We start from the raw sequence: 14,621 nt of genomic DNA on the forward strand, positions 1-14,621 counted from the left end.
GCTTGTCCTCTACGCCCGCTCCATCGCGCTAGGCTACAGATTCGGGATCATTCCTCCCTCCTCCATCTTGCGAACTCGCAACTGTTCAACTGGTAAAAGACGAGCAAGCAGGAAGAGAAGTGTGTGATCAGAGTTATGACGTGACTGTGCACTATGACGTCAAGAGAGCTTCATGACTTTTACCAGCAAATGGTCGAGCTTCTAGCTTCTTGGCTTGACTTGCTGCCTTCTGAACTTCCTACCACATAGGATGACAGTAGCCGAGGTTCCAAATTTGGCTCTTGAGGTAGATGCAAGTCTTTCTATACTTATGGCGTTATAGATCAGAGGTGCTTCACAACATGGTTTCTAGTGAGAGTGTCTGATCGGAGATCTATCCCATGACAGAACATCTCAAGAACGAACTCCAACCAGCAGGCTGAGGCAAGGAACAGTATGCATTCCAGTGACTTCGCAGATTCTTAATGCGTATCATACGGAGAATCTGACTAGGGTTCTGCTCTTTTACAAGGAATTCAACATAGGGGGGCAACGAGCGCTTGCGAGCCACTGTCTCTTCAACCTCCATTTTGCAAGAGTTGTGGATTTTGATCTAGAATGCCCATTGCAGCAAGAAATAAACAGGGGATCCGCCGCGCGCAACAGGCTCAAACAACTCATCCTTCAATATATAAAAGGAGGTTGAGGATCTTCCAAGTAGCCAGGAATCATGCAACAGTCCGGTTCACTCGAGCTCGTCGGATTCTAAACCCCAACAGATAATCCTGGATCCGGTCAGAGGCTCCTTGGAAGGTAGCCAAGTTGTCGGCGTGCCAGTGGAACGGCAATATGCGATAATGTAGGCAGGTCTCCTACTAGCAGAGTCCCTGCACGTGCCTGTCGCCTCCTTGCATCCTATTGTTGGGAGACGTGTCTTTGATTCTGAAGTTTCTGGAGCTGCAAACAGGAAAGAAAGAAGGAAAAAAGGAATTTAAAAAGGCGGGATCAGAAAGGAAAAGTAAATCGGGCGCTGTTGGCAACTTGGTATGTAGGACAGAGAGACGGATAGAGTCAGAGGAAGATCTCGGGAGGGTGGAAATTAGGTATGTTTGTGGTAGATAGTATGTAGATGCGGGTATGCGGGAGGATTGATGTGGTCACGTGGTGAATAGGGGGATGTCCGTCTTTGTACCTGGTACTTCACGAGTACCGATACCTAAGGTATGTACATCGTACGTATTATAGAGACGCGGGGATGTGGTCTACCCCTCATTCTTGGGATTTGTAAGCTTATAGTAGAGGAGTACCATAGCTTACCCACCTTAGGTAGGTGTTTTGTAAGGGAGAGAAGAGCGCTGATTCGCAGAAGAACGAGGACACAAAGGGCTGATAGGAATCTTACCTTTGTACTCACGGAGAGATGTTGTGTAGACCGTACTTTTTCCACGTGTTACTATCTCCGTAGGCCAAACCAAGGAATGTTATGCAGATATAATTAGATTCGGCTGGTTGGCTCCTTGTGTGGCTGGCTGTGACATGTTCCCTTGCATGTCAGGACTCAGAAGTGGAGACGGGGCGTTGATCTCTCTTGACCAGCGAGATGAGGCGGTTGATTGGGTGTTGGCATACGGAGCCCTGGCAGGATCTTGATAATAACAATGAGGAAAAAGAAAAGAGCGGAAGAATGACAGTACTCTATGAGATATTCCGTCAACTGATAGAGGATTTGGGAAGATTGGGACAAACGCGGGTTGCTAAATGAATGAGGAGTCGCATGCCGCAAATACCGCGTTGCATCCTTGAGTTGCCGAGATTATATCGCGGGACCTGGCGTTTAAATTGCTTTGGCCTTTTTGAAGCGTGTTCGCACAGTACGAATCTTGAGCGGACTCTTAGAAGCTGGAACAGTAACGGAAGGGTTGATATGAATGGCGGACGGCTAAAGACTTCGTAAATTGAAAACAATCTCGGCCAAACAACACGCGAAAATATGACGTTCAAGGAATACCTAGGTAACGCGTCGCTCACCTCACCCAAATCTGGCGCCGTATCTGTGTATCTCGAGGAAGCGCCCATTCCGGGGCCCTAGGGCCTAGGCACACATCCATGCCACCGATCATGCTGGCCGCAGCCGCAGCCTGTCCCAAAACCTGTTATTTGGGAAAGCTACGCAGAACTCCGAACGTGCGGTGCAGACCGTTTGCCTTCTGAGGGTCTCGTTGGCCTGCAGAGCTGGAGGATTTCAAAAGTGGTGGTGGTGGTGGTGGTGGATGGATGGCATAGGCATTGGGAGGGAGGGCTCGGTGTTGGTTATGTATGAGGTATCGAGGGGTTTCTCAGCTACTGCTTTTACGGAGCAGGTACTGTACAGAGTAAGTATGGAGGAGGTCGCACTGGCCCAGTTTTACGTCACATCGTTGATCGTAGACAGTACTGTACGTGAAGCTTTCGAAACTGGCGGCGATCAGAAACGCTATGGAGGTGGAGAGTCGTTTTTCTTTTCTTCCTGCCAGAGCGTTGCCGACCGTTGGGAGGAGAGAAGCAGAAAAGCAGCATGACAGCATGACAGCATGTATGTATTTCAAATCGGAGAAAGATAGCAAACACCGTACAGTGGCATTGTTGTGATGTATGTACGGAATACAATACACGCGTATGTATGTACTATGCGCCAAGGACAGGGAGACGAGGCATTTGGCCTTTGCAGACGATTATTATTGGGCTTTGTCTCGACACAGCGGCTCGGGCGGAGCTTTCAGCTTCCAGACAGGTAACAAATTACCGTCCCTTTTTTGCTTGTTACTTTGCCCTCTCGCTACCATAGACCAACAGTTGGTAAAGCTTGTCCAATGACCTCTCCTGACTCTCCTGCCAGTCCTGAGACTCTGACAAGTAGTCCAGCAGGCAAGGAGGCTGAAGGCTGAAGCGGAGAGCTTTTGCGGGCCAGATTATTAACATTGAGATCTGCCAAAGCACCACGCTTCTGTCAGGCCTCGGCTCCCCCAAGTGGGATCGTCGATTGGTCGATCTTGAAGGAGCGAGGATTGCCGGGATGTGCGGTATCAGTAGCCTGTAATACTATAACTGAACCGCCAGGGCAGATACCCAATTGCGGCTGGTGCGGCCAGAGCCCCGCCTGGATGCTTGTTGCAGAAGGATTGCGCTGCACCACCTTTCGAAGCTTCTCTGGACTTACGGGATGCGGATAGATACCTCCCTCTCATACAGAGTCTGGAACGCTGAGTGCGTGTGTGTATGTACGGCCAGTAGACTATACTGTACGTTTTATGTACACACCGAGTGGCAGCAGAGTTCCCGGGCCACAGAAACAAACGACAACAATGGGTGCTACCCCTCCTCGTGGGAGTAATTTCGGCAGCCTGACTCCTCAAGACATGTTGTATCCTCCGGCTTCAATATTGCATGTATGATATAGGGCGGTAGTAGGTGCGATATAGGGAGTACGATCATGCGAGGTTGTACTGTATCAAGCTCTGCACCAAGGCACACCTATCACGAGTCACGACAGGTGAGACCGTCTCTAACTCTCTTTAATGAGCATCAACTGTTCCTGCAGCAATGCAAAACCCTCCTAGAGATATTATACGAAGAATGCGGCGGCAATGCGACGTTCGTCTCTCTGAAGCTGGTAGCATCCACAGCTGTACAATGGTCGAGTGCCGTGGGATCTGGCAAGGAGGGGGGCGCTCGTGGCCAGATAATGAAGCAGAACCTACAACGATGGTTATCCATGGCTCTCGTAAGCTGTCAGGAAGCTGGACCTACAGAGACGAGTTTCTCAGTAGGGAGTAGCTCAGCACTCCGTAGACTCCAGTCTCTACATAGTAGGAGTCCGGGGGGAGGACGGTCTTTACTGTAGATAGCTTGGAGCCAAGAGTATCCCGGACGGTTCGAGTCTTAAATGCGAACGCGCCCGGCGTGGGCCAATAGCACGCGCCTCTTGTGAGTTGTAACTGGGATGGTCTGGACACGGCTCGTAAATAGCAATTCACCTAGTTTATATCTCCGTGTTATTATTATGATCCAAGAGGCAATAGTCCTCGAATGGTTCACTACCGTCACTACTATCAGCTCCTATTACACCATCAACGGTAGTGCACCGCCGCTGTCTTGCGGGCGAGCTCGTCCTTGGTCAATCCGCGCGCGACTGTGCTTCTTCGTACCTACTTTGTACCTGTCCCAAAACTCCACTTCAACTCCACTCCACCCAACTCCGCCCAGCCTGCCAGACAATAACAATCTTCGTCTGCGAAATTCCTGGCCCTCTCCTACACAGTCTCTATCGCATCCAGTGGTTGTCGACACTCTTGCGTGTGTACACTCTTTTGACGGGCCCGGCTGCGACTCGGATCTCTGCTCCCTGGCCGCATCACCAGCGAGATTCTTGCCGTGTTTACGCTCCTCCTGGCGGCTTCATCTCTCGTGTCCCTCGCTCCATTCCTCCACGCCGCCCTCGAAATTAGTGGCCATGGCCCTCTCTTTGCCATGCTCATGAGGTTCCCCAACGACCACGCCCACGCCTGCCGCTACTTTCTTTTCTCGTCGGTCGGGCGTCAAGAAGATACTGGTTCACGATGAAGACCGTCCCCAGTGTGAGTTCTCTCCTCCCTCTTGAGATGACCCGTTCTCGCCTTGTTTGCGCCCAATCCATCGCTCTCCAAGGGCCGCAGCACCACATTCGTTGCAATTGTGCCTCGAGAGCGTCGTCAACTCATGCGAAAGGTACTATGTGCTAATCTACATGTATGCAGCTGGTTGCCTCGAGCACCGTTGGGATCGCAGCCGCCGGACTGGCACTCGGCAGGCCTGAGCGTTCGTCTCCTGCACGCCCTGCCTCGAGGAAAAGGAAAGTGGGAGATGTCGCAGACATCGATGGCAGGCTTCGAGGCATATCCTCTCCGATTCAACGGCCAGCCACGACTTCGACGATGCCCACGTCCGAAGCACTCCAGAGATTCCCCCCGCTGGGCACTGCACCCGCAGCTCCTCCCATTGACGCATCTCGGCGTCCCTCGACGACAAGATTGGAGGGTTCTAGTAATGGAATTGCCCGGAGGTTTTCATTGATTCGAAATGGCGATTCTTCGGTTCAGGACACTGGGGACGAGCCAAGAAGAGATTCAATTTCATCTAGAGGATCATGGTTGCGACGATTTTCAATAACCACGTCGCAGAATAACAGCCCAAGGTCAAGTGTTGGGCCGGAATCTTCGTCGGTGGCAGCCTCCCAGCGTTCTGCCGCTCTCACACCCTCGAACCCCTCAAATAATTCGGCGCAGTTATCACCGAATAAGCTCGTCAAGCGAAGCACAGCAGGGAAGGATATGGATGAATCAGTAGCAGGAACTGGCTCCAGGTTACAGGTGCCCACGCTCCGCAGACCGGCCACCAGTCGTCAGCGGGCAATGACTCTTCAACAGAGATTCAGAGAGCACGCGTCTGAACCGATCAATCAATTTGCAGAGAACCTCTTCAAGCCTCCCACCCAGATCCCCCCTTCGGGTAGACTCAGCTCACCGGAATCTCGAACTACATGGAGGCCATTCTTCGAATCTCGACAACCAAAGCCTAAGAAGGAGAAATCGTCAGGAAGGTCAAGCGATGGAGCAACACATAATTCGCACCCGACGGCGAGGAGAGTTCTTCCCGATGAGGTGGCTACACCCGTTCTGTTGAAACCAGAAATGGTCAACACGTCGAATACAGGCTATACTGCGTATTACGAGGATGACAGCTTCGCGAACGAAGATGAGATGGATGATGATAACTCTGTGGAGGAGGAAGTCGTGCAGCCCGGAGAAGCGTGCCCGGTAGAGGCCCAGAGGGGCCCACGACGGTCTTTTTCTACGCATTTCAGTTCATCAGGTTCTTGGATATCGAGAGCAGGAAGTATAAGGGGCAACAAGAGGAATCCGGATGGCAGGACCAACGGGAGGCGTTATTCTTCTGCACCAATGTCAACATTGCCTGGGCGGAAGATCACCACAGCAGGGGGACCTATTCCCCATGACCACCGGTCAATTACAGACCCAACTATCTTTCAAAGACAACGTGGTGTAGAAAACTCAGCTCCAGAGGATTCGTTTGCAGTCAGGAGTTTCCAAACCCGGAGTCGGAATAGTTCATCCCCACTGCCGCCTCTGTCTCGGCTGTCGAGTTTCAATATTGATATGGCCCGCCTAGGCCTGTCTTCATCTTCATCTTCCCAGCCTCGACGAAGTCCAAGTTCTCCAGCCTGTCTACCCGATACTACGTCCATTTCTGTCCCTTCGCAAGGTCACCTGCAGCCCTCTTCGCCATCCTACTACAACCCTCTCATCTCAAAGCCTCATCGCACATCGGAAGCTATGACCCTAGTTGGCTCTGAAGCCGATGCGAGAGCTTTTACTTCTGGTGATGAGGATGACATGGACTTCCAGAGCGAGACTGTTTTCGATTCTTTAAGATCGGGAGCAACTGGAAGTTTACGATCCCGTAATACTCCTCTGGACTCTATGTTTGATGAATCGCCCCCAAGTGTTAATGGCTCAAAGAACAAGAGACTCTCAATCCATGAGTTATTGGTCAGCGGTAACCTTCGAGAAGGTAATAATAGAATTGTGGAGGAGGACGAGGGAATGCCCACGCCGGTTAAGGGGACTCGGTCGTCGCAAGAGAGAGCCGGGGACCTTGAAAGTGTGGACCGGCCACACACGTTGGATCCCGACACTCTACCATCCCAACCTAGCTTTTCCCTTGCGACAAAGGACTTTGGACGTCTCTCTTTGGATGACGAGGACGAAGATGAGGACTGGACCCGAGATGACGAAGATCAAGATATCCAACAGCTTTCTCCCCCTTCAACCTTGTTGACTTTCCGAAGGGTTAGTCCGATCTCACGAACAGTGCTTGCCGACGTTACCCATAGTGGTTCTGCGAACGGGAATCCTGCTCCCAGTGCAGAGCGGCCAAAGAGTAATCTGTTTGATTGGTCAGAGCCATCATCTACTGACAAAATCGATTATATGGGCAACTACCCCCGGCCGAAAACGGCTCATGTCAAGCAGGGTACTGATGGCAGAGGTGGCCGCACGTCTGGAAGGCGAGGCCCAACTGCGCTACACGTTCGAAGTCAGAGCGTCCCCGTGGTACCTGATCTTTCTCTCCAGCTTGAGAATTCCAAATTGGCCCCGAAATTTGGCACGTGGGGCTTGGGCGGCAAAGGAGTCAGCGAGGAATGGGATGGAGATTTCGAGTTCGATAATGACGATGTTGCTGTCCAGGGTGAAGAGATGGAAGGCAGTACCATGCTTGTCCCCCCTGCTATTCAAGCCAGCCAAGAAAATGTAGTCGGACACGTTGGGCAGATTCGGGAGGTGTGCATGTTGGTTGAAGATCTGAAGAGATTGCGACTACTTGCACGAGACAAGGACCTGCTGAATGGGTCTTCAGCACCTTTATGGAAGGAGGCTGAAGGAATTATCGCTTTGGCCGTACCAGACGAGGAAGATCCAACTCTATCCCCCACACATTCTCCGACTTCAGTTCTCTTTGGTTCGGAGGTTGTGGATGAGAGGTTTGTGGAGCACGGGCCCGATGCCGAGGATATCTCAAGACCAGAAGCCCCATTTGAGGTATTGAATCGATATGGTCAGCCCACGGGACTCGTCTATGATGGCGACACTGTCCGCAGACGCTCTGTATTTTCACCCGACGATGAGATCTTCGGGAACGGACCTACATTGACGAGCCCTACAACTACAGAATATCTGCGGCCCCCACCAGCTTCGTCTCGCCCTTCAAGTATGAAAGCCTCATCAGAATACGCCCGCTCAGTGATGCAAACCATGCATCAAACGCGCTCAACATCTGACCCGCTTCTCTCGGAATTAACCTATCAATCCTCTAACAAGATGCCCTTTGACACAACGAGCCTCCGAGATCTTGTTCACCGAGCAAGCGTACTGAGAAACAAGCTCTCAGATATAATCAGGAAGTCTGACGGCCCGTATCAAACACCCGAATCGAGCCCGAAACGGGCGTCTAGTCCAGCATTCACCCGCGTCTTCACGGATCCGATGGCTAGCCCACCAAAACATCTAGGGAGAACCCAGAGCAATAGTTCCGTGCTCACTGGCTCCACTGATATTTCTCCAACAAGGAGTTTGCATCAACACATGCATATGATGACTGTGGTTTGAAGACCTTCATCCGCATACCCTAACCTCCAATACGACCAATACTACGGTCAAAACATAATTTTTGTACATGTTCGGGACACCTTTACGGAGTCGGTTTCGTTTTACTCTGTAATGCATAGCGACGGTTTTCTTTTTGTCACTTTCCTTTTTTTCGGGTTGCTGTTTATTGAATCGGCAGCGTCGTGGGTTATTTTTCTCATGTCAGGTGGCATAGAGTGGGATGGTATTGATTGCAGGTTTCTTTTCAAGGGAAGACGGTTTTCGCATTTGCATTTTGCTGGAGGTCAGGACAGACATCTCAGCGTCGATGATAAGCTCGAGATGCACAAGGCACAACGTGCGTAATGTTTGCATGAGGGATGGGCTTTTCTTTTGCCTTTATCTGCTTCTATGCTCCCACACATAAATCGTGGGAAATGGAAAATAGAAGCTGTGCTGATAGATTCATGGGAGATGGGACGGGTCTTCTGACTGTATGAACTACGAGACACACATGGATGAACGAAGTGGAAGGGTGGGATCCCAAGCTCGCTATTGTGAGAAGGTTATGGGACGGATTGGGATGAGGAAAGTGTGAGCTCACAGCATACGCGGCATCAAAATGACTAAAGGAAGGAATACACATTTCATATGTGATGTGAAATGCAGTCAACGAACAAAGAATGGGTAGATACTGGCGAAAGGTCAGAAAAAAAAGAGATGAAGTCATGGCTTCACGTTACCCAATGGTTATTCTTCATATCTGCGATCGTGACATGTTTGTGATATGGACAAGTGACCTACTAATGAGTAGCATAGTGGCTTGATTCTCTCTGCTTTCGGTTCATTACCCCTATGTTCCTACAGAGGCTATTCTCCTGGATCTAAAAAGGCTTCTCGTCAACTTAGGTGGTTTGTGCTATGGCCCGAGTTTATGAGTGAGTTATTGAAGGAAGAAAAAAGAATGAGGATCGAGACTGGTGGGTTAATGTTGATAGAAAACCGGCCAATATCTATCTCTGTTACCCCCCTTGTACCTAGCCCCTTTTACCCCCTTGTTCGTCGTCCCCTTCTCTCGAGCGCAAAGCTATTTCCTAGACTTACAGAGGATTTGTCTACATTAGTGATTGCTCTCTCTAATTCAGTGACGATGCGGAGAACAAGGATGCTCTTCTTCTACCTCTATCCTCCCCATGATTCGGATTCTAGTCTCGTCATTCTTTCCCATGGCAGGTTTATATATATATTACTCTGGTGGTGGCTGAGGGGGGAGGAAAGGAAAAAGGGTGAGTGCACAGAGGAAGAAGGGGTGGTAAGTAAGGACTAGGTAGGCTTTCTCTTGGCTTTTAGATGATTCTTTAATGCCCTTTAACATTGTATCTAAACCTTCTTTTTCGCTTTTTTCAACAAAACCGGGTAGGGTGCTGATCGTTTAGAAATTCCATCTTCGAATGTAATGAATGCCCCAGGAAACTCCTCCAGCTCTTTTACCGGGAGAGAACTCAAACGCTACTCTCTCACTTTCTTCCCCCTTCCATATGTACTCGCATACCTCTCTTTCATATGGCCCTCGACCGTCAGCGGTTCACCCGACGCCTCACTCCCATCCATCGGCTTCAACACACACTCCAGATTGCCATCGAAGAAGAACGGCACGCTATACCGATCCGTGCCGCTCCTATTAAGCACCCTATGCCGACTACTCTTATACTTCCCGCCCGTCCACATCTGCAGCATGTCGCCCACGTTCACCACGTACGCGTCCGGCTCCGGCGGCACATCGACCCAGCGTGCCCCCGCGTCGTCCCAGACCTGCAACCCGCCAATCGTGTCCTGGAGCAGTAATGTGATGGCGCCGAAGTCCGTGTGCGCCCCAGCCCCGAGCTGGTCTGGTGCGTCCGTCGTCTGGGGCGGGTAGTGCAGTAGGCGCAGCGCCGCGACGGGGTCGTTGGCGACGAAGTCAGCGAAGATGTCTGGGCCGTGGGCGAGCCCCGCGGCGAGGATATCTAGAACTGCGAGACAGAGGCTGTAGACGCGCTCGTAGTACCGCTCCATGGGCTCGCGGAAGATGTGCGAGGGGAGTGAGGCCGGCCAGCGGTTGGGGCCCATGAGGAAAGCATGTCTCAGCACTCGCGGGTCCGTGGCGGGGATGTCGCGCCCGATGTAGAAGCCCTTTTGCACATGTCCATCAGCTCAGCTCGGATCTTCCATCACCACACGCAAGAGAATATCCTCCAGCCTAAGCAAAATCATGAGCGAGAGGCGGAACACACCTCCTTCAGATCCGGCTGCGCGCCCTCCTGCAGCCCCTGATTCCCAATTAGCTCATAGCCTCGGTGACTCGCCCCCACAGACCCGGCTTTGTCCAGTGCCTTCTTCTCCGCGAGTGGCAGATCGAAGAATGCTCGGGAGCCGGCGAAGACCTCGTCTTGCAGCTCGCGCGGGATCCCGTGGCCGATGAGCTGGAAGAAACCTGTCGAGATGCAGGCGTCGCGCACTTGGGCGACGACTTCCTGAGCTGCGACGGAGGTCGGCGATGCGAGGTAGGGGGAGATGTCGACAGTTGGGATGTTGAAGCTGGTAGAGACCGTCATGTCCCTTTTGTTCTTTTGCTTTTTTGGCTCTTTGATTTTAGGGGTCAGTCAACAAGGCGTGGGATTAGGGGATTGGGGTACGTTTGGCTCTCGAAGCTCGTATTTCAACAGTTTGCGGCTTCTGATATACTCCCATTACCAGGCCGTCCCGCCTGCATCGCAGCCTCGCAGCCTCGCCCCGCATCCCACCCTTGCGATAACAATCTCGGAGGTCGGCGGATTCCAGCACTTTTCAAGAGATCGCGATGTTCTGACGGAGATGCAGTGTCTTCAAGTAACGTATAATAAAATAGGCAAGAATGACTCCAACAGAAAAAGAGGGCAAGTAAACAACTGGCTCAACTGCTTCCGGACCTCCCTTGGTCATAGTCCAGACAGTGATACGCCGTAGCAAGCTATCTGCAGTCATGAGAGAAGAGCTCGGCCGGAGGACTTTCGATAGGTTCTTCTTGGACCTTTGCTTCTGTGAGCTTCCAAACGATCTCCATATCTTTTGTGCGAGGATAAAATTTCTGCATTTGAGAACCTATAGTTTTTGAATAGCCAAGACTCATTCGTACTTACAGAGATGAGAAGGAAATGTACATGGTACTTGGTATGGCTTCCGCCGTTCTTGATGTTGGGTGAGAAGAGTTCTAGGCTACGCGACATACTCCTTTCGTACATATTTCCCCCTTTTCCCCAGAAACTAACAGAGAAAGCACCTTATCATGCCTCAAAAGTCGACAATGAGTAGATGTTGGGCAGAGATACAGAGAAAATTGGGATCTTTCCACTTTAGCCTTGCTGAATCCGGCTTTCATCGCGCAGCTCCATATGCTTTGGTTGACAATGGAACCCCTTTCCGCTTGGGAGGGAAAACCAATCTGCCAGCGGCAAAAGAGAGTTCTCTTAGAGGCTAGACAAATGATCGATACCGCAGCTGAACCAACTCCTCGCTGTAAGCATGCAATCTGAATGCACGCTGCTCTTGAATTGAGAACCTTTGACGCCGTGGCGCATCCGTAACGACTTGTAAAAGACATAGTCGACAGTTGAATTGGAGCAAATCCTCCTTCTGTCACTGTGAAGGCTACTCAGGCGAATGTCACCCTGTTTGTTGGCTTTTCAAAAGCCACGAGGTCAGTAGATCGATCGATCGATCTGACATCAGCATTTAAAGAGCACTGCAATCCCAGTCCTCCACATAGGAACCCAATTCAAACAGCGAGACGCGTGGATTGGACGTCAATAGTATATCGAGTGATTCTCGAGCCCACCAATCCCAATGGACACTTCAGAAGACCATGCAGACACAGCCTTGAGGACGACGGCGCCTCGCCAACGAGCCCGTGGGCTGGGGAAGACTGCGAGCAACGCGAATGAGATAAAGCTGTGGCCAATCTTGAGACCGTTGGATGTTGAAGGGATCAATATCCAACGTCGTGACGCCAGACCATGGGGCCACCGAGTTGGGTCAAATATGTACTGCTCTGGCCCATGGCGCTGATGTTTTTAGCGCCTTCACCTACTAACATCAGTAGAAGAGGCTGGTAAAAGTACCGTACTTCATGAAATATCCAACAATTCCTCACGCTGCCATCAAAAATAAGGTGCGTTGTCAGGAGTCTCGACTCCAACCGGCTTCGGCTTCGGCTTCGATTCCAACGTACAGCGGCTTGGAGAAGTTGGAAACCACATTCCTGAATGGCGATCTGCAGACCAAGTATCCCAAGCGCTCCGTGTACGTACAGTAACGTGGGAAATTACCGCGATTGTGCAACAAGGATCCCCTACTGTCGACAGCGTCTACTTGAACGAACCGCACTGTTTGCTCATTTCACCGCAGCATCTTTGAGGGTTGAAATTTGAGGAACAGTACGCGCGACGCGTTCTAGCTCAAGGATAAAGCCATTTGGGAAGACTTGAGAATTGGTGTCGACATGGAGGACGTTGTGAACTCATGGTTTCCCACGTTCCAACATAGAGACAGACCCTAGGGTAGGGCGCTTGGGGGAGATTGTGGGGCACGGATGGGGCAGCACTTAGAGTACGGCAGACTCGTTGGGCTTCCAATGTGCCCCAAACACGCATCCCCGCGGCGCTTAAAGGGTCAAAGCCAACAGAAACTATTTACACTATACAGACAGACAGAGTAAACAAAATAGGAATCTGTCGGTGTTGTTTCACACTGATGGCATATACGGTGTGTCTATGTGGGAGGCAGGGATACTGGCAACTCCGTAAATGGAGGGCAAGGATACTCGTAAAGAGCGTTGAAAGCGAGCGATGCGGCTGTGCCACACGCCTCAAGACCTTGGGCCGTTTCAAGAGCTCCAAGACAGCATCAAGCGTTGAAAATAATGACTCGCAGAACGAAATGATGCTTGCAACTTGCTTAAAATACATCGCACAAGCCATGAGGATCCGAGGCCAGCATCGATTTTGCTCGTATCGCTATTGATACTAAGCTACCAAAGCTCATTGTAACCGAAGGAGAAACGTATAGTGGAGCTTGTCGACTGAGGAGTCAACATCTCAGGGGCGAAAACAATCCACCCAAATTACTCGGCGGATCTGGAGGTGACTTGAAAGTTTAGGGCATGCATCACTTGATAGGCAGAATCTAGTGCCGCGTGGTGGTTCAAAGTGAAGAAGACAATTGCAAAGCATCGCGGGCATCGGCGCAACACAAATGTCGTCCTGACAATTATCATGAGTCGGTCGGCGAAAGAGAAATGCCGCCGGCAAGGGCACATCAAAGCGCAGTGATATCATTGCGTGGCGTTTGCGGGAAGCCTAGGCACAAAGGGGGGATACATAGCGGTCCTCATCCAGGATCGGAGAGTTATTTGGTATCGCGGAGTCTTTTTGGAAGCCTAGAATCCCTAGATGCCTTCCTCGAAGGGCATCCACATCGTGCATCGTAATCCAGAGGCAATTACAAACCGCAACGCTGACAACCCGATCCTCTCTCGTCATTGGCCATAGACAACGAGAGCAGGGAGGGTACAATATGTACTGGATGTATGACGACAGTGAAGGCCCGTAAAAACGAGGTTATCAACGAAGAGATCCCGGAGCTCGGATTTAGAGCTGCTCCTCGGGTTCTGGAGTACCGCCAGCGAGTGAAATTACCTCAATGAAGATAAGTCACCGGCGACCTTTCCCTTGAAAGCCGGCTATGGTCGGTCCTGTACGTAATGTGCGTAGTACAGTACAGTATGGACGGGACTCAGAGGAGAGTAGAGAGAGCGAGTGAGGCTACTCAAGACAGGCCTTTTTCATTGGTCCAAAGTACGAGTCCCCCCGCGGCGCGAGGAGAACAAGTTAGTTACCGTATCAGGCAATTTCCACTGTCGGGCGATCCAATGGCTGGCGATAGGCCAGGGGCTGCCGCTGTTGGCAAGGGTGTCGGTCCCACCACCCCAGCCTTATGGAGGTACACGTGGAGACAGCGAACAGGCATGAAATGGCAGCTAATTGTCCTCTTTGGGTTGGGGGCTGTGGCTGCTTTGGAGCCTTCGGGTCTTGGATTCTCGTTCCCCTTGAGGCTTGGACTCTTGGAGGCATAACCACGCCGCAACAGCACGGGTACGATCATTTTATTAACCTCCTTCTCTTTACGAGGCCTTAGTCTGTAGTCCGTACTAAACTCCGCCATCATGATCGGCAGCGGCAGAGGAGCGTCACGAGTGTCGAAGGAGCATATCCTATCCTGCGCGCCGTCCTAGCTCCGAATACTCGGCCGGAGGCTTATCCAATTGCACCACAGCCGTAGGGATTGGGGATTTGGGAATCTTCAGCCTTATGGCGCGAAGGCCGGTCGTGCATCAACCCAGTTCTCGCCGGTGAGTCAATGGCGTACTACTGTCGAATTGTCTCGCTC

The 14,621-nt window shown here is 51.4% G+C and overlaps 3 protein-coding genes across 3 annotated transcripts; 1 reads left to right on the forward strand and 2 right to left on the reverse strand.

The window, feature by feature from the left end:
- Positions 1-4,574: 4,574 nt before the first annotated feature.
- On the forward strand, positions 4,575-8,180 carry M430DRAFT_20352 (hypothetical protein; the record flags this gene model as incomplete). The annotated part of the gene is made up of 2 exons (XM_024864279.1): positions 4,575-4,592; positions 4,752-8,180. The coding sequence occupies 2 exons, from the start codon at positions 4,575-4,577 to the stop codon at positions 8,178-8,180; spliced, it is 3,447 nt and encodes a 1,148-aa protein (XP_024719640.1).
- A 1,301-nt stretch (positions 8,181-9,481) lies between these two features.
- M430DRAFT_35834 (hypothetical protein) lies at positions 9,482-10,837 on the reverse strand. The gene is made up of 2 exons (XM_024866823.1): positions 10,433-10,837; positions 9,482-10,331 (listed from the first exon to the last, which is right to left on the reverse strand). The coding sequence occupies exons 1-2, from the start codon at positions 10,751-10,753 to the stop codon at positions 9,669-9,671; spliced, it is 984 nt and encodes a 327-aa protein (XP_024719641.1). The 5' UTR covers positions 10,754-10,837; the 3' UTR covers positions 9,482-9,668.
- Positions 10,838-10,951: 114 nt separating this feature from the next.
- Positions 10,952-11,367, reverse strand: M430DRAFT_256113 (hypothetical protein). The gene is made up of 2 exons (XM_024865267.1): positions 11,318-11,367; positions 10,952-11,208 (listed from the first exon to the last, which is right to left on the reverse strand). The coding sequence occupies exons 1-2, from the start codon at positions 11,338-11,340 to the stop codon at positions 10,986-10,988; spliced, it is 246 nt and encodes an 81-aa protein (XP_024719642.1). The 5' UTR covers positions 11,341-11,367; the 3' UTR covers positions 10,952-10,985.
- Between the last annotated feature and the right edge of the window lie 3,254 nt (positions 11,368-14,621).

The sequence above is a fragment of the Amorphotheca resinae genome (assembly GCF_003019875.1).
Source record: "Amorphotheca resinae ATCC 22711 unplaced genomic scaffold M430scaffold_8, whole genome shotgun sequence".
NCBI lineage: Eukaryota > Fungi > Ascomycota > Leotiomycetes > Helotiales > Amorphothecaceae > Amorphotheca > Amorphotheca resinae.

What these genes read in the sequence shown, in the direction of transcription:
- M430DRAFT_35834 (XM_024866823.1), bottom strand. Translation starts at nt 10,753, where the DNA reads ATGACGGTCTCTACCAGCTTCAACATCCCAACTGTCGACATCTCCCCC. An exon ending in CGCAGCCGGATCTGAAGGAG is followed by an intron (nt 10,332 to 10,432) that starts GTGTGTTCCGCC and finishes CATGTGCAAAAG; the next exon opens with GGCTTCTACATCGGGCGCGA.
- M430DRAFT_256113 (XM_024865267.1), bottom strand. Translation starts at nt 11,340, where the DNA reads ATGTACATTTCCTTCTCATCTCT. An exon ending in TACATTTCCTTCTCATCTCT is followed by an intron (nt 11,209 to 11,317) that starts GTAAGTACGAAT and finishes ACAGAAGCAAAG; the next exon opens with GTCCAAGAAGAACCTATCGA.